This window comes from Bos taurus, chromosome 3, assembly GCF_002263795.3.
Source record: "Bos taurus isolate L1 Dominette 01449 registration number 42190680 breed Hereford chromosome 3, ARS-UCD2.0, whole genome shotgun sequence".
Classification (NCBI taxonomy): Eukaryota; Metazoa; Chordata; class Mammalia; order Artiodactyla; family Bovidae; genus Bos; species Bos taurus.
The window spans coordinates 17,104,177-17,123,154 of record NC_037330.1 but is presented as its reverse complement, the minus strand read 5'-3'; the positions used below and the strand labels follow the sequence as shown (position 1 = coordinate 17,123,154).

General features: G+C 50.3%; 1 protein-coding gene and 1 long non-coding RNA gene across 5 annotated transcripts; one reads left to right on the top strand and one right to left on the bottom strand.

Annotated features, from left to right (window-relative positions):
* Positions 1–2: 2 nt before the first annotated feature.
* LOC132344836 (uncharacterized) lies at positions 3–5,321 on the bottom strand. Its single transcript, XR_009493853.1, has 3 exons — positions 5,248–5,321; positions 2,748–4,262; positions 3–331 (listed from the first exon to the last, which is right to left on the bottom strand). It is a non-coding gene; the product is annotated as an uncharacterized lncRNA (long non-coding RNA).
* Positions 5,322–5,325: 4 nt separating this feature from the next.
* S100A9 (S100 calcium binding protein A9) lies at positions 5,326–8,027 on the top strand. Of its 4 annotated transcripts, NM_001046328.2 has the most exon segments (4): positions 5,326–5,354; positions 5,659–5,878; positions 7,614–7,800; positions 7,828–8,027. In NM_001046328.2, coding segments are annotated over 3 exon segments (444 nt in total). In that variant the 5' UTR covers positions 5,326–5,354; positions 5,659–5,728; the 3' UTR covers positions 7,935–8,027.
* The last annotated feature ends 10,951 nt before the right edge of the window (positions 8,028–18,978 follow it).

Genomic DNA, 18,978 nt, shown 5'->3' with positions numbered 1-18,978 from the left:
CTAAGTCGCTTTAGTCATGTCCGACTCTGTGCGACCCCAGAGACGGCAGCCCACCCGTCCCTGGGATTCTCCAGGCAAGAACACTGGGGTCGCACAGAGTCGGACAAGACTGAAGTGACTTAGCAGCAGCAGCAGCAGCCCACTCCGCTCTCTTCCCCTCCTGACACCCGCTTAGGACCAAAATCCTACCTGGCCTGCTAAGTTGACCAGCCCCACCCTGGTCATCTCCCCCTCTCTCACCCTCCTTGGCTACCTTGCTGAGGGTCCTTGTCTCACTCCTCACCTGGGCCAGGAGGCCCCACATCCAGCCTGGCTTCTTCCAAGAGACCTTCTGTGGAAAAGAAGGAAGGAAAAAGAAAAGCAGACAGATAACACAGGCTGCTTCAAGTAACGTATTGCCTGAGACAGTGGTTCTCGAAGAACGTTCCAAGGAACCTGGGGGTTCCCAAGACCCTGCAGGGGCTCCATGAGGTCATGACTATTTCCAGTCATGATATAACATTGCAGTCCATGATAATACACCCTGAACCACCCACCACAAGAAGCCTCCCACCAACCAAGTATCCCCAGATCCTCCCCTTCCTCGCTGCACTGATATTTACCCCAGTGACCCTAGAACAACAGTGGGTCAGACTATTCGTATGTTAGCGGGCACCAGGGAGGCGGCAGCACACTGCACTAGCAGCCCCTGCGTTTCTCATGCTGTATTCTTTTCAAACGAAAATGTGAAGCGATGGAAGCTATTCATTTCATTCGATCTCAACCATGATCCTCTCAAGGAAAAGCACTTGCGTGATTGAAGAGTAAATTGAACTAGCCACTTTTTTCATAGAAACACCATTTTTACTTGAAAGAACAAATAACAGCTCAATTATGGATACTCATGCTACAGTATATAAGGCAGACATCTATCTTGAAAATGAACAGAGTTAAACTTTTACTTCAAGGAAAACCAGTAGGATGTGTTAGTGTAATAAAACTGGAACTTTCGAGCAAAAATTAGAATTTGAAAAATTTGGCTCTGCTACCATGAGTTTGACAGTCTCTCAAAACGTAAAGATTTTCTTGATGAGATCAGTGGTTTTATCAATAAATGTGATTTTTACATATGTCTATATATTAGATAATGAAATGTGCCAGCATTTGGAAGATGTGGATAACCCAGTGAATCAATCTTTTCCAAGTGACCAGTATATTAAGTTACAGAGTCATAGGAGACCTATTTATTTTTTTTATTTTATTTTTTAACTTTACAATATTGTATTGGTTTTGCCATATATCAAAATGAATCCACCACAGATATACACGTGTTCCCCATCCTGAACCCTCCTCCCTCTTCCCTCCCCATACCATCCCTCTGGGTCATCCCAGTGCACCAGCCCCAAGCATCCAGTGTCGTGCATCGAACCTGGACTGGCGACTCGTTTCATATATGGTATTATACATGTTTCAATGCCATTCTCCCAAATCATCCCACCCTCTCCCTCCCCCACAGAGTCCAAAAGACTGTTCTATACATCAGTGTCTCTTTTGCTGAGGAGACCTATTTATATTTCGTGATAGACCAACGAATTCTAATGTAACAAAGAATTGATTAATATGGTCTGAGATTCTAGGACAACCCTTTCAAAACTTCCACTTGTTGAGTTTTGGTGAATTATCAAAGAAGAATATTCACAACAAATTTTATTGTAATTATTTATATAAGTGTAGGCTCAGTCATATCTGACTCTTTGCGACCCTATGGACTATAGCCTGCCAGGCTCCTCTGTCCATGGGATTTTCCAGGCAAGAATACTGGAGTGGTTTGCCATTTCAGCAACAACTTTTAAAGACTATTAATATATTCTCCTCTTTCCAACTACTTATCTGTGTGAGGCTCGATTGTCTTCAAATCTTCAAACAAAAAAACAAATACCATATATTAACACATATATATGGAACCTAGAAAGATGATGCTGATGAACCTAATTACAGGGCAGCAATGGAGATGCAGACGCAGAGAGCAGACCTATGGACATGGGGTGGGTTGGGGTGGGGAGGAAGTAGAGGGTGTATGGATGTATGGAGATGTATGGAGAGAGAAGCATGGAAGTGTACATGACCATATGTAAAATAGATAGCCAGTGGGAATTTGCTGTATGACTCAGGGAACTCAAACCAGGGCTCTGTAACCACCTAGAGGCCTGGGATGGGGAAGGAGGTGGGAGGGAGGTTCAAGACAGAGGGGGCATATATACACCTATGGCTAATTCATGTTGATATATGGCAGAGACCAATACGATATCGTAAAGCAACTATCCCTCAATTAAAAATAAATTTTAAAAAAGAAAAAGAAAACAACACATACAACAAACTGATTACAGAAGTAGGAAAGTCCTTTTGTCTTCATATAAGCCATGCATTAAAGAGGTGTGCAAAAATGCAACAAAAGATATAATTTTTCTCACTAGCCTTTTTTTGAAAATATAATTATGTCTCACTTTAAAAATATGTTACTAGATAATGGGCTTACTGATACTATTTTAAGTGAATTAATAAGTATTTTAAATTGTATAGTATTGTATATACTAGTAGATGTAACCCATATAAACAAAAACTCTTAGATACTCAATAATCTGTCAAGTGTCAAAGGGCCTTGAAAACCGAAAGGTTAAGAATCAGGGCCCAAGAAATGCAGCAGGCTGTCCTGACACAGATAGGCCACAAGGAGGCAGCACGAACTCTGATCATCCCAGGCTACCTACCGTTCACCCGCGGAATCTCCTTCATCTCCATATCTTCTTCACCCCTCCCCACTTCCTTGTTTTCCTTCTCTGCATTTTCCCGAGCTGCACAACTTCTTAATTACAGGAAATGATCATCTTCTCAGCGTAGTTTCTATCAAAGCCATGTCAGTCACATATTACTCTGCAACCGTTTATCAGATGCCTCTCAGATGACGTTAATCTTCCAGGGATGAGTAAAACGAGTTAATAAGCTAGTGAGGGAGAGGGACCCCAAGGTCAGCCATTAGAACGCCAACGTGGTGATAATGTGACAGCTCTTTATTTCCTGTTTCAGAGGGATTCCCGCAAGGCAGAGGAGGTCAACAGGGACACGCTGAGATATTCATCAGGAATTTCTGGAAGGCTCTGGAACTTCAGGGACGCACTGAGAACAAAAACCAGGTTCCACAAGAGATAGGAGAGAAGGACTGGAAAAACGGGAGCCAGGGAACAGAAAATGGGGAAAGAAAACTCCCCAGAAATCACAGAGATTATGAGTGAAGACAGCAAGAAGGAGTCAGGGGAAAGGATTTAGACTTGGGACCCCTCTTGGTCGTAGCCTCAGGGGTGACCAAGCTCACTGATAGGTCTCGAGCTGCTGAGCGTCTGCCTGCTCCCTTGTTTGCTTGTGTGCTTTTAACACAGCTGAGGAAGCCATGCCCCCTGTCCAGAACCAGGAAAACTGTCCCAGTTCATGACCACTCAGGCAGCTCTGAATGTCTCTCTACGAGAAGACCCCACTTCCCACCACTGTTTCCTTCCAACCTCTGGCCTTGGTTGGCAATGAGGAGGCTGGGTGGGATCTGGGCACTTATTGACCAAGCCAGAAATAGCCAACCCAGGTCACAGCCTCTACAATCAGCCTCAGCCTCACCCAGGCCTGGGTTAGCCTGGGACCATGAGGTCTGCCAACCAAGGCCTTTTTTTTTTTTTTTTGCTGCACAGGCTCTGAGTTCTGAGATCTTTGATCTTCCTTGGGGCATGTAGTGTCTTTCAGTTGTGGCATGTGAACTCTTAGCTGTGGCATGTGGGATCTAGTTCCCTGACTAGGGAACAAACCCAGGCCCCCTGCATTGGGAGCATGGAGACTTAGCCACTGGACCACCAGGGAAGTCCCCTGCCCCTGCCACCGCCTTCTGTCATGAGGGAACTCACTGCCAAAGCAGGACCCCCAAGTGAGGACTCCCTTCTGTTTCGAAGCCCTGTCCAGCTGCTCACTCCACCAACCACCGACCCTCCTCTCCTCCTACCCATTCACTTCCATCCTAACCAACACTGCATGGTCCCAGCCAACATCTCTGCAGAAAGTCACGGGGCAACAAACAGACCTGTGTGTATTTCACACTCACTCATTTCCCCATTCCTGCATTTATTAATTCAACAACTGTTCATTCTACATTTACCGAGCAGGCTCTTGCTCCATCCTGGAACCGCAGAGGTGATTCAGGCCACATCCCTGGTTCGGGCAACCTCAGCAGAGTGGAGGAGAGAGACCTGAAACACAAGAACTTCAGGCGTTGCCCTGCAACCATGCTTTGTTCAGCGCATACCATGTTTCATAGCTAATGTTTTTATTTTCCTTTCAAAGTAGTTGACAAATCTTATAAGCAAGAGTTTTCACAGAAAAAATCAGATTTCCTGAACCTTTGAAAGGTCCGTTAAATGATCCACTCTCTCACGTGCTGCCTTCCCTTGAGGTTGAGTAACAGCGGCCCCCTCAAGTGGGGAATGCTGTCCTTTGCCACAGTCCCCACCACTCTCTAGTCTCTCCAACCCTGAGACCCACATCTGCTGTCACAAGTCACACTACGGATGGTGCTCTTGGTGCTCACCAGCCCACACTGCTTCACCACTTGGCTCCAGGACTCTAGCTCCTGTGAGCTTGGGTCTCGGATCCTTGGTCCAGAGCGAAACATGCCCTGATAGAGGCAGCAGAGGGCGCTGTGGATGCACACAGAGGGGCACCCAGGCGAACTTGCCCCATAGCCTAAAACAGAGATTCCCTAACTGAGGAGGGAACCGCGCAGGATGGCTGCAGGCTGTCGTCTGCACCACCTCCATCAGCTCAAACAATGGAGGCAGACCCCTCGCCCTCTTAAAAGCCAGAGCCAGACAGGTGCAGGAAGTTCAGCCATCCTTGTTGGGCTGCCACAGCGGGAGCCAGAGTGGGTTGGCCACCTCAGGGGTCCTCAGCCCACCACCAGCCCCTGGCTATCACAGGTGGGAAGCACAACCTTGGTGGTTGTTGAGAGAGGGGTCCCAGAAGAGAGGCAGCCTGCTTCCTACCTCACTCAGGGGGACAGGGGCGTGGGGTGGAGGGGAAGTGGACCAAGCAACCAGCTTCCTCCCAAACCAGCTCCAGGCCAGGGCTGGGAATTTCACAAAAAGTCAAAAAGAGCTCTGTGAACACTTCCTGTCCTGGCCCAGCCCCCTTCCTGGCAGTGAAACAGCCCAGCCTGGGCTTACCACATAGGCTCACCTATGAAGCAATCTTCGCACAAGAGGGCTGAGTGTCTCCATCAGTGGTGTATAAAAACTGGGCCCACATCTTGCTGTCAAACCCTTCTGCGAGGCTTCTCGGCTTGGGTAAGTGAGCTGCCAGCTACCCCGGGGCCGGAGCCTGCCCACTGACTCTTCACTCCCCTTCCCCATCTTCCTTTCAAACCTGGACGCCCTCCTTGATTGACTGCTCACTTTAAAGCTTCCTTCCCTTTTTCTTAGGTCATGCTCTGCTGCAGTCTCCTATCCTCAAAGGCTTCTTTTTGGGCATTCCCTAGACATTCTATAAGCCATTCCTCTCATGTCTGGAACTGGGTCATCTCCCAGTTCAGTTGCAGTCCCCAATTTCTTTTCATTCTGTATTTTCCTCTTCATTCCTGTGTGCGGACAGTAGGAGGGTCCAAGGAAGCTTGACAGTCTTCTAAGCACCCAACTCCGTTGCTCAAACAGAAGGCGGGAAAATGGAGGACAAAATGTCACAAATGGAAAGCAGCATAGAAACCATCATCAACATCTTCCACCAGTACTCTGTACGGCTAGGGCACTATGACACCCTGATCCAGAAAGAATTCAAACAGCTGGTGCAAAAAGAGCTGCCAAACTTTCTCAAGGTAAGGCTGGATTCCCGGCAGACCTGACTCAGTCTGGGCTAAGGATGGAGAATGGGGATACAGTCTGCAACCAGCAAGGAAAATGTTCCTGCCCCTCGACCCAGCCTCCAAAGGCAGTGGGCTCCGTGTTTAGAGCAGGATTTGGACCCTGTCACTAGAGGCGGTCCACAGTAGCTGGTCCCAACAGCCTGAGCTTGTGCAGTGTGCTGGGTTCCGTCCCAGGCGGGGCACGTAGTGGCCAACAGGGACCCACTGTCTTGAGGGGAGAGACTTGTGGCAAATGTGTTGACCAATCAAGAACACAGAGAGATTCACTGCCAAAAGAGTGCTGTGGGCAATGTGGACTGGGCAGGAGACAGGGAACTAGTTAAATACGTGAAGGGTCCCTGCAAGGCGGTGACCTTTGAGCTGAAACCTGAGTGTTGGGAAGGGGCTAGGGGAAGCAAGTGACAACGACCCTTGGAAGGAAGCTAATGAGCCTCCAAGCGTCAGATGAACTTAGAAGACCCAAGAGGACTTTTCTAATCCAAAGGCTCTCAGGTAGGAAACAAATAAACAGCGTGTGGGAAGGGACCCAGCCCAGCACCAGTGTGGACAAAGCGCTCCATAACATGTTAGTTTATTTCCCTGATCTGAAAATGATCCGGCAGCTCTAAGAAAAGGAAGATTCATTCCACTGGATCTTTTTGTTTTCTTTCCAAATTTGGTGACTTGGGGGACACAGATGCTGTGCTCAGAAGGCTGGGACATGTAAGTCCCAGTCTCAGTTCCATTTCTGGAGCAGGATAGCCCAGAATAGGTGGCCAGCCCTGCCTGGGCCCCCCCCCCCACCTTTGTAAGGTGGAGAATTGCAGTAGACAGAGTCGGGGTGATGCTGACAGCTCCCCGCAGGGGCAGAACTCAGCAAGACAGACTCTGGTTCAGGGGGGACAAGAGACGATACAGCCAAGATGTTGTGTGGGCAAGATTCTCTGTGTGACCCCTACTCCACCCCATCCACCACCCCCAACATACAGAGCAGATAGGCCAGGAGTGAAAGCCAGGTCCCTGCCCGGGGGCTGTTCAGGAGTGACGGCTCTGCCAGGACAATGGCAAAGGTACAGAAGAGGAGATCATGGTGAAGCATTGCAAGAGGAGACTCAGCAAAAGTGCCCGGCCAGTGGGTGGCAGAGCTGGAGCCCAGGGGGGCCTGGATCCTCCCCTCATGCCCTTCCTTGCACACTTATCACACCATCTCATTTCCTTCAGATGCTTTCCCACCCTACAGGTTGAAATGAGGGTCACTAGCCTGGAGAGGGAGGGGAGGGGAGGCTGTGAGAACGGGACAAGTCCAAGCTCTGGGTCAGATTGTAACGTGGGTGTCCTCCCTTCCACTCCCAAGCCTTGGCAATCTGCACGAGCTAGTTACCCTCTGCAAGACCATTTTTGCAAGTGTTCCTCAGGGAATTCCAAGTCTCTCTATAATTGTCGTAAGAACCCAGTGAGGAGACACTGCCGTACTTACTGCGTGACCTTGGGCAAGTCACTTGACCTTGGATCCTCTCCTGTATAAGGGAGAGAATCGTGGTGCCCGGGTTATGTGCGGAAGGAATTAGAAAGTATCTAATAGATGCTGAAACTGAGGCCTGGAAGCCCAGTGTCCCTATGCCTCTGCCATCGGGTCACTTGCAGTGCTCTTCCCTGTCCCCAGCCCTGACCACACCCAGCCCTGACACCCTGTGTCTCCCACCTGCAGAAGCAGAAGAAGAATGAAGCTGCTATCAATGAGATCATGGAGGATCTGGACACAAATGTAGACAAGCAGCTGAGCTTCGAGGAGTTCATTATGCTGGTGGCCAGGCTGACGGTAGCCTCCCACGAGGAGATGCACAACACCGCACCCCCAGGACAAGGCCACAGGCACGGGCCAGGCTACGGGAAGGGTGGCTCAGGCTCATGCTCTGGCCAGGGCAGCCCTGACCAGGGCAGCCACGACCAGGGCAGCCACGGCCACGGCCACGGCCACAGCCATGGAGGTCACGGCCACAGCCACGGCGGTCATGGCCACAGCCACTAATCAGGAGGCCAGCCACTGCCCACCTAGGGCCTCAGGGCTGCCTTCGCTGTGGGGCAGGGTGATGGGGGTGAAATAAAGTCTTCCTCCGAGTCAGTGCTCTGCGTGCTTCTTCCCCCTCCCGCCTCCCAACCTGACCTTCCCAGAAGTCTGGGCATCAGACAGTCCTGGGCCTTAATTGGGCCTCAACTTCTTCATGCAGTAATAACAAAAAAAAGAAGCAGAGAAACTGTGAATCTCTTCTGGGTCCCTTGGGCTCATCTCCTGAACCATCTCCTCCCCAATGACTCCAGACTCCACTGCTCAGGTGCCCCTTACTCATCCCAGCTCAGGACCTCCCAGTGAAGTTGGCCATTGTCACCACAAAGAGAAATAGGTGTCATACCTTCCCCTCGACCTTCCAGCCATGTCCCAACCTAGCCCTACCCCCTCTTTGCCCAATGCTGCCCACACAGCCCTCTCCTACTAGAACCTTGAGTGTGTGAGTGCTGTGTGCTGTCATGTCTGACCTTTTGTGACCCCGTGGACTGTAGCCTGCCAGGCTCCTCTGTCCATGAGCTTTTTCCAGGCAAGAATACTAGAGCCAGTTGCCATTTCCTTCTCCTGGGGATCTTCCCAACCCAGGGGTCGAACCCACATCTTCTGCATTGGCAGATGGATTCTTTAGCACTGAGCCACCTGGGAACCAGAACCTTAGGCCTCTGGAAGTCCTCCAGATGTGCACACAGACACAGCGTGTCTGAAGAAGAACGCTGGAGTCAAGGACAGATGGAGTTCTAAATCCATGGGGGTGTAGGGCATCTCTAGCAGATGCAGCGTCCTTCCTGTGGACACAAGGGAAGGCGTGCACACAGGTGGGGAGCAGGGCCCTGGCCCCAGGAGGATGGGGGCGTGAGAAGGGCCCAGCCTATCCGCTAGAAGAAACCAGAGCCATCCCTGGGTCTGCAGCCATGAGGCCGAACCACTGCCATGAGGAAGGACACTGGGTCCGGGGAGCCTCCCGGGCCTGCAGGTTCTGATCTTAAGATTCCAGGTCAAACTGAGCTCCTGGAGGGGTCGGGAGTTCCTCTGGGCCTCGTCGGTAGCTAAGAGCTCAGGTCAGCAGAAGCCCTGACTGCCCTGTGAACCTGCAGCCTGGCCTGGCTCCCAGGTTCCCTGCCTCAGCAGCCTCCAGACCCAGGCGCTCACCTCAGAGACACCCAAGTGACTCCCCTGCCCTCACTGCTTGCCCTGCGCGCAACCTCTCCCGGGTCATCACTGGCCTGGGGTGAGCCTTCCAAACACCAGAGCCCGAATCAGGGTCGTCCTCCTGCACTGTGCTTTCAGCAGAGAGAGAACTCTGGCAGGATTAGGATGGGGCACAGGGCAGGAAAAGATGAACAGCATCTGTCCCCTGGGTTACAAGTAAAGAAAGTGAGGCATAGTGTGCAGAAGGGTCAGACAGTGGTGGTTGGTGAAGATGGCAGAGAGCCTTGAATCCATCTTCTCTGCAGCCTGGAGCTTGCAGCTCCTTCCCCAGTGCTGAGCACGAAGCAAGGAACCAGGCTCAGATTCCAGCTCCCTGCAGCCTGCCTGCCATGGACCTTACAAATCCTGTTTTAAGAGTCTTTGCTATGGCAACAGGGATGTCAGGGATCCTGCTTGAGAGTATGGGGGTGTTTCCAGGAAGCACTCCAGGCTGTGAGCTTGGGGAGCAGAGTTCAGAAGGTCCCAGTCCCTTCCCTGCCTAGGAGACCCCATAAATGGGGAGACATCTCCTGACAGCCATTCTAAGCCACCCTCAAGTCCCTGCTGTGCAGCTTGGTGCAGGAGAAAGAGAGCTGGCCTGGCAGCTGGGAGGTTTTTTCCGTCCCTAAGTCACATCTGACTCTTTGCAACCTCATGGACTGTATATAGCGCGGCAGACTTCTCTGTCCTTCACCGTCTCCCGGACTTTGTTCAAATTCATGTCCATTGAGTCAGTGATGCCAACCAACCATCTCATCCTCTGTGACCCCATTTTCCTCCTGCCCTCAATCTTTCCAATGTCAGGGTCTTTTCCAGTGAGTCAGGTCTTCACATCAGGTGGCCAAAATACTGGAGCTTGAGCTCCAGCATCAATCCTTACAATGAATATTCAAGGTTGATTTCTTTTAGGATTGACTGGCTTGATTTCCTTGCTGTCCAAGTGACTCTCAAGAGCCTTCTCCAACACCACAGCCCGAAAGCTCAACTCTTCAGTGCTCAGTCTTCTTTATGATCCAACTCTTACACCCATACATGATTACTGGAAAAACCACAGCCTGGGTACTGGCCCGGACTAGATGCCTCGGATAGAGTAGGCTCCCCACGTCCCGTGCATCCACCATTACCTATTGCAGTGTGCCAGAAGTATGTCTTTGACTTTGCTTCCCCACTGCACTGGGAACTCCATGAGGGCAAGTCATGGCATCTGTCTTATTTTCTAGTTTATTCCCAGCCCCTGGAGTAGTGACTGATGCACAGCAGGTTCTCAAACAATACTGACTGTACAGCTGTCCTAAAATACTCTACATGCTCCACAATCCCTTTCTGGGGGGTAACGTGAAGAAAGGAGGGAGAAGAAGTAGGATTAAAACCAGCAAAATGTCCCCAAAGCCTCGATCACCGGGGGAAAATATTGAAGGTCCTGTATATCATTATGGCATCTCCAACGGGAAGATAAGGGCAGTGAGGGGATGGGATTCTGGAGCCCCTCCCCAGCTTTATTCAGTTCTTACCAGTTCTGCCTTCATCTTCTGCACACTAGAAGCTTCCACCTGAATAAAGTAGTTTGTTCTGAAAAAAGTTTGAACATTACTGGTTTAACCCCACCTGTCCCACCCTCACACTTGAGTGATTCTCTCCCTGCCAAGAAGTTGGCCCCAGCCTGCCCTAACTCCTCCGGGAAAGGGAGTGTCCTCCTTTGGTGCTGACACTAAGACTTTCTTTACACCAGCCAAAATCCATCTCCTCGTGCCTGCTGAGCATTAACCATGGTTTCCTCCCACACCACTGGGGGCACAGAATAAATCTAACTCCGTCTATGCACACAGCTACCCAATCAGTTCTCCAAAACATTTTCCCTAAATCACATCCCGGCTATCCCCAGGCTCTGCACAATTGCACCAGGAATGCTCTCCTCGCCTTGAGGTCTCTAATGAGTCCCTTAATGGCCATGAGGGCCTAGAGCCTGTGTCACTGCCCACCCCCCCCTACCGCCCCCACTTTCCTGACCACCCACCTTCCTCAAACACACCGGGGCTTGTTCCTCCAGGCCCGTAGGACTCTCCAATATGTCTGCACGTGCACTAGGGAACTGTAACCCCTTATCTAGAAGCAGGGGCAATGGCGACTGCCTCCAGGTCAGCATGGAATAAACTCTCAGGAGCACTTTGAATGAGCAAGGGAAGGTATGATGGTCCTAGGGCCCCGTGGAGCTGGAGGGTGACGTTGGGGCTGTCTTGGGGAGAGGGTGAGGTGGGGACCGCTTTGGGCATGAGGGGTGTACCGATGGTCTGGCAACCTGAAGGCCAGAGATGATGGAGCAGCTGGGCTCAGAACAATAAGGGACAGAGCTTCTTAGACACCAAGGGTTCCACTTTTGCCTTATCTCTTTGTTAGCTCGGTCTGAGAGGGGCAGGCTGCTCTAGATCCCAGGGGGGGAGGTGGTAGCAAACCGCTCTTGCAGAGCCCTGTGAGATCTTGTTAAAAGAGCTGACCTGAAGGAAGGGTGACTTAGCTTCTCCTATTCCAAAAACGTGGTTCTATGGAGTAGAGGGGAGTCATCTTCTTCCCTCAGACAAAGAATGAGAGCATCAGGGTCAAGGTTAAGATTCCCATTCCAGGTGAGAAATGCTGACTACCTCTATGATTGAGTTCTTTCAAGAAACAAACACTTTGGGGTTTCCCCAGCATTATGCTGATTGAAGAACAGAAAGCCTGTTGTCAGATGCCTGTCCCCCGATTCCTATAAGAGGGAGTTTCCCTCCTTGGCAGAGAAACCTGAACTTCTGCATACCTTTCTGGGAGGGGTGAGGAAGTACAGGGGCACCCCCCACTGCAGGACACTGCACGGAGGCTCAACGATGCTCAGAATATGCTCTGGGACGTGGGTGGTGCCCAGAGGCTCAACGATGCTCAGAATATGCTCTGGGACCTGGGCGTTGTGAAATGCTTCCAGAACTGGGCATGGAGATTAATTCGTTTGTCACTCACTTGTCTTCTTATTCACTCGAGAGACGCTAACTACACACTTATTGTATGTCAGGCTCTGTATAAGGCTCTGAGGGGCCCCTGCAATAAATAAGGCTTCACTCTGTCATTTAAGGAACTCCCAGGACTGCAGGGCTGACAAGACAGTCTCTTAAATGAGTCTGATATAGAAAATCAAAGGTCAGAGAGGGATGAAGTTCTGTGGGGCTTTGATGGGAGGGCTGCCGTTCGCCTGGGTGGTCTCCTGGAGGGCTGAGTTAAAGCTGCTGGCTGCAGGCATCCTCAGATGAAGCTGCAAGTGCTTCAGAAAAAGATCACATGTGCAAAGGCCTGGATGTACAAGAGAAGGAGGTGGGAGATGAAGAGGAGAGCGGGGAGATAGAGGCCAGGGAGCTACACTTTCCAGAAAACAGAGGGCAGGAGCAGCAGTGGAGATATGGGGAGGGAAATGATATATACATACTTTGGAAAAGTCTGCTGTGTGGGGATGATTTGGGGCAGAAGTGAGACAGGTTTGGAGGCAGCATGATGGTCCAAGTGAGGCTAGGAGAGCCCGAGGTGGTGCTTCTCAGAGAAATGATGCTTTCAGCCAGGATCTCAAACTACCTGGACCATGTCAACAAGGCAAGTGTTTCTCACCACCTCTACAGGAAAAAGAAGAGGATTGTGTGATGTTTCCCAAGACCTTGCTAGGAAGGAAGGCCTCAGCTTTCACCAGCCGGCTGAGGCAATCTTACACAAGCCTGACACAAGCCCTGCCATGAAGTAAACTCCAGAATCCAACCTCAATGCCCTGTCCCCTCCCACAGTTGCTGAAAACCTGTGTTTTAGAAAGCCCTGTGTCATGGATTTTGACACTTGAATTACCAAAGTGACAGCAGGTCTGAAACAATTGGTTGCTCAACTCCTGCTTCCCCTTGGGACTCGGGCTAAAACAATTCCTCTACCCCAAGACTCTGGTCAATCCCCTGGCTGAACTAGACCCCTAGCTTCTGTCCTCAGAGGTCCCGGCCTGCACACGTCAACCAGGGAAAGTGGTCACCGGGGTAGGGGGAGAGACTGGCCTCCAGTGAGCATTCCCAGGGTTTCCCTGTTCTCTGTGAGTTCCCTCACTCTTGCCCATGAACCCAGAATTGTCTCATGTACGGTGAGATTGCACAGTGAGGAGGGGGACTATTGCCAGTGTTGCAGGAAAGGGGGATCTCTTCCAGGGCCCTAAAGGGAGCCATTGTCTAACACTCAGAAATGAATTGTCTGAGGAGTCACACGTTCCGACAAAGCAAGAGACTTTACTGGAAAGGGGCACCTGGGTGGAGAGAAGCAGGGTAAGGGGACCCAGGGGAACCACTCTGCCACATGACTTGAAGTCTCGGGTTTTGTGGTGATGAGGTTCGTTGCTGGGTTGTCTCTGGCCAGTCTCTCTGACTCAGGGTCTTTCCTGGTGGTGCACATGTGGCTCAGCCAAAATGTATTCCAATGAGGAGGATTCTCGGAGGTCAGTAGGACGCTCATCTCCTTTTGACCTTTCCTGAAGTCTTCTGATTTGAAGTGGCTTGTTAATTTCATGTTCCTTCCCAGGACCTCCTGTCATAAAAGAACTCACAGGAATGGTTACCATGGTGCCTGGCCAGGGTGGGCAGTTTCAGCCTGCGTGTTTCCCCTAACACCAAGACTGAGGCAGGCAAGGGGTGAAGCGGAGAGTGGTGGGTGTTTGCACCAGGGCAGCAGGATTCCAGCATAGGGCGCAGGGCAGGGCAGCCCACTTCCATCCATCCCCCTCCTCTCTTCCTTCTCCTCTTGGTCTGCCGTCTCTTTCTCTTCCCTTCCTACAATATTCTCTCTGTGTCTCTTTCTGAATCTCCTTCACAAGGTGCTTTCTGCCTCTTGATCTCAGGCCTGAGGTGCAGTCTCAAGTAAGTAGGGTATTGTCAGGGAGGGGAATGCCTTTGAGGTATAATCAGGGTCATATCTCACCAGGGATGCTGCTACTGCTAAGTCACTTCAGTCGTGTCTGACCCTGTGCGACCCCATAGACGGCAGCCCACCGGGCTCCCCCGTCCCTGGGATTCTCCAGGCAAGAACGCTGGAGTGGGTTGCCATTTCCTGACACCTCCTAAACAAGATGTTCAGCTTCTGAGATGCCCGTTAACAATGGAAGGAGATTACAATGGGAATCAGTTATAGATAGGGCTGAGGGTATTGAGCCTGGAAAAGAGAAGCTGGAGGGGGTTGTGACAACTGCCTTCGAATATTGCTGAGGTCTGGAGAGAGGGGTCCTCTCCACAGCGAGGGCTCCAAAGCCCTCTGTGATGGGGTGTACTTGCCGTAGGGTACCCCCACCCTCCCCACCGCCACCACAAGCATCTCACTTTCATTTTATAAAAGCTGTTGTTCCCCTCAGTTAGTAAACAGTAACTTAATCCTACTAAACCAATAGGCATCACTGAATAACGGAAGGGGCAGGACACTGCCACAAGCTCACAAAACACAGCAGGTCCCAGCTCGGCTGGAGTTTCTGCTTAGGGAAAGTCAGGCAAGAAACAAGTCAAGGAAGAAAGAACAGATCATTGCAGGTGCGGACGAGTGCCGCAGTAAAAGGAAGACACGCTAGAACAACTGCTAACTGGGCTGGGGAACCAGACAGGGCTTCCCAGGAAGGTGACAATGAGAATGAGACCTGGATGACAAGAAGCACTGGACAAAGTCTGCAGGGTCTTCACCAGGTAGTGACGCACTGTGACTTATGTTTGGGCATCACACTGGCTATTGCATGGACAAGGGACTGGGGACCCAGAGTAAAGGAGCACAGGAATCAGGCTGGAGGCTGTTATAGGGACTTACTGAGCCTGATGTTTGTGTCAAACACTTTGCAGGTCCCCTGCCTTCAAGGAACCTTTAACCTAACAGGGGCAAGAGACACCCAAATAGCTATTTTCCATATTAAGTTGTGGCCGTAAAACAAAGGCGATGAGAAGCACAGGGTGCCTGGGAGCACAGAGGAGGTGCTTTTCATTAGTCTTCTTGGGTGGAGCAGGTATGGGGAGGAGGGAGGATTAAGGAAAGATTCCTCAGATTAATGCTGAAAGGGCAAGAACTGAACTTCTGCTTACCCGGGGCTGAGTTAAGTAACAAGGGAAATCAGAGAAGCAGAGGAAGTCGGCTCTTGCCCATCAGATTTTCACAATCTGGTTTGCTTCCTTTTAATATTGAAGACTTTTACATATGGGCCAAGTTAAATGACAAGTCCTAGCCATGCTAGCCCCAGAGGCTCTTGGTGGCCATCTCATTGAATCCAGATTCTTCTCCTGACTTCCAAAGTCCCAGTGTGCAAGTAAGCTTAGCTCACGGTGTGTGGCAGTGTGCCGGCCCAAGACATCCTCCTGAAGGGCAGGGGTGCACTCAGAGCCCCTGGAAGGTGCACTTTGTGTCCCTTAGCTCACAATATGGGCTCAGTCACACAGTCGTGTCCGACTCTCTGTGACCCCATGGACTGTAGCCCACCAGGCTCCTCTGTCCATGGGATTTTCCAGGCAAGAGTACTGGAGTGGGTTGCCATTTCCTTCTCCAGGGTGTCTTCCCAACCCAGGAATTGAACCCACGTCTCCTGCATTGGCAAGTGGCCTTCCCATATAAATTAGTATTTTACTACTAGTGTTAATACCTACTGAGTGCTTACTTAGCATCAGACGCTGTGCTAAGTGCTTTGCATGTTTTGTTAGGTTATCTAATCCTCACTTCAACTCTGGGAAAGATGCTGCTGTTATTTCTACTTTATTGATGGGGAAACTGGGGCTTAGAGATTTTAAGTAACGAGTTCAAGGTCTCACAATTAGTAAAAGGTAAAACTAGGATCTGAATCCAGAAATATAACTTTAATCCTCATACTTAGGCCACCATCATTTCTTTGCCCAAGAATACCCTGCTTCCCATCTTTCTAGATCTTACTTAAAGTTCTCCATCCCATCCAAGTATCTCAGAACATTAAAGTTGAATTATACCTGAGTGTCCACCTAGTCTGAACTCTTCAAATGAATTTCCAAAACTCCTTTGAATTCTTCAAATATGAAGAAGACAGAGATCCAGAGAGGCAAAGTGATTTTCCCAAGGTCAGTCAGCAAATGAGGGCTTTCCCTGAGTGGTCCTCCTTTCTCATTCAGTGATGGAAGCCTTCATCCCAAGACTGCCTTCTCTGGGTCCTGAATTCCTTCATCTTCTGCCAATCCTACTCCATCCCCATCTTCATCCTCTGCCCCAGCCTCATCCCCAGGAGAGGTCTCCACAGGTTCCTACTTTCCACAATCCCTTCCAGCCTCAACTTGCCTCAGATCCACATCACAGACAGAGTGCTTTCCTCTGATGGACAGTCCAGCGAACCTCCAACCCTGGGGCCTCTGGGGCCAGGACTTATCACTTCCTGGCCTCAGTCCTGAATCCCAGCTTTCTACACATCATCTCTGCCCGGCTTTGCACCAAAATACAAAACCACCCCTGCCCCAATGTGAAGTTTCTCTTCTCACTTTTCCTCATATCGGTCATACCTGGGCTCCAGCAAGTTATCTAATCTTTTTAAATGGTGTCATAAACTCTGCCCTCCTGGCCTGTTCCTGCTGCTGAAGAGGAGGAAGATGTGTCTGTCAGAGCCTAAGGCTGTGCCCTGGATGCTGCTTTCACGGTATCCCAGCCTGCTCAGGCTGCTATAACAAATGCCCTAGACCAGAGGTCCCCAAACGTTTTGGCACCAGGGACCAGTTTCATGGAAGACAATTTTTCCATGGACAGGGTGTGGAGTTGGTTTTAGGTTGATTCAAGCACATAACATCTGTTGTGCACTTTATTTTTAATCTAATTCTGCCACTGGTCTGACAGGAGGTACCAGTTCACAGCCTGAAGGTTGGGGAGCCTTGCCATAAACTGGGTTGCTTAAACAACAGACATTTAATCTCCCAGTTCTAGAGGCTGGAAGCCTGAGATCAGGCTGCAAGTAGAGCTGGGGGTGTGGTGAGGGCTCTCTTCCAGTCTTGTAGACTTGCTGTGTGCTCAGATGACCTCCTCTCCATGTGTGCTCATAGAGAGAAAGAAATCTTTATTCTTCTTCTTATAAGGCCACTAATCCCACCATGAAGGTCCCACCCTCATGACTAATCTAATTACCTCCCAACGGGCCCATCTCCAAACACCAACACACTAGGGGTTAGAGCTTCAACAAATGAATTTGGGAGGGTACACGCACCCATAATGTGCGGGTATTCTAACCACTTAACAAAATGGACCTCTTGACATCTGGACTAAAGGGGCATGCCATCTATCCCAGACCTGACTCAGCACTCGACAGGGGATGGTAGACAGGGAGGCCCCCACTAACTTCTTCCCATTCAGATGGATGCACTTTTCACTAGGGAACCCAACACTTGGCCCCTAGGGAGATTACTCCATGCTCCTTCCTATTTTCCCCTGGACCTTTTATAGGGGATCAAATCAGTAGCCTATTAATTTCCATGAGTTTTGAGCAAACTCCCAGAGATAGTGAAGGACAGGGAAGCCTGGTGCACTGCAGTCCATGGGGTCAGAAAGATTTGGACATGACTGAGTGACTGAACAACAATGATCTCCATTCATTCATTCATTTTTTTTTAACTGCACTGGGTATTTGTTTCAGGATGAGGGCTTTTTGTTGTGAGCCCTGTTGTGAGACCCAGGATGGTACCTGGGTCCCCTGCTTGCAATGGAAGGCAGATTCTTAACCACTGGACCACCAGGTAAGTGCCCATACGTTCACTTCTATAAAAGATATTTCTGAAATAACTGCTGCATGCCAAGCACAGTGCTGATGACAGAGATGCTGCACCTACGTGCACACACCCCCATCAATGCAGGAGACAGACATTAAACAAATAAGCACCCAGTGGATACAGAATCTCAGCAGGAGAGAAGAGCCCAGCAGGAGAGCAACACAGTCCTAGGGGAACATGTCACGAAGAACCTGGCCTAGATCAGCGTGGGGAGGGAGTCTGGCCTGAGAAGTCTTCCCTCCCCCGTACCTCATGCTTGCCTCCTGCTCCGGTCTCCCTTTTCCCCACACCTTTTATCATGCCCCAGGTTTCATGATCCATACAGGAAGAATAAGTGAAGTCAACTCACTTGCTTGCTCAAAACCGCCTGTGACTCCTTAGCACACTTGGCACCAAGTCCAAGGTCCTCCCCACAGACTGTAAGCCCCTGCTCCCTACACCTGCTTCCTGCAGGCGCTCATCTCCCACCAGCCCTGCCTCAGCTCTGCACCCGCCATCGTGCTGGCCATCGGGCAGGTCAGGCTCGAACCTGTCTCAGGGCCTCGACCTCTCTCTACAGGACTCTTGACCCCAGACATCCGCAAGCTGTGGATCTTTTGCAGCTTTTGCATCCTTTGCAGATCTCTGCCCAAATGCATCCCTCTGTCAACATATTTAAACCAGGAACCCTGTCCTTCCCTCTACCCTATATTCCTTTGCTTTAGGTTTCTACATATCTCTTTTCATTACCTACCAGTGTATCACAGGATGCACTGGCCTGCTAATACTTAGTCGTTTGTCGGTTGGTTCATCTTCAATTCCCTCCCTATTAGAATGAAAACCCCAGAAGGATGAGGACTTCATGTCTTTGATCTCTGGCTATTATAGATGCTCACTAAATATTTGTTAAATAAATGAATACATGAACAAATTAGAGAGATTTAATAAATTGTTGGTGAACAAACGAGCAGACAGAGAAGCGGGTCTCGGAGGTCTAAACGGGGCTTGTCAGAACAGCAGGGGTGAGGAAGGATCAAGTTTGGTAAAAGAAAACAAAAGGACACAGA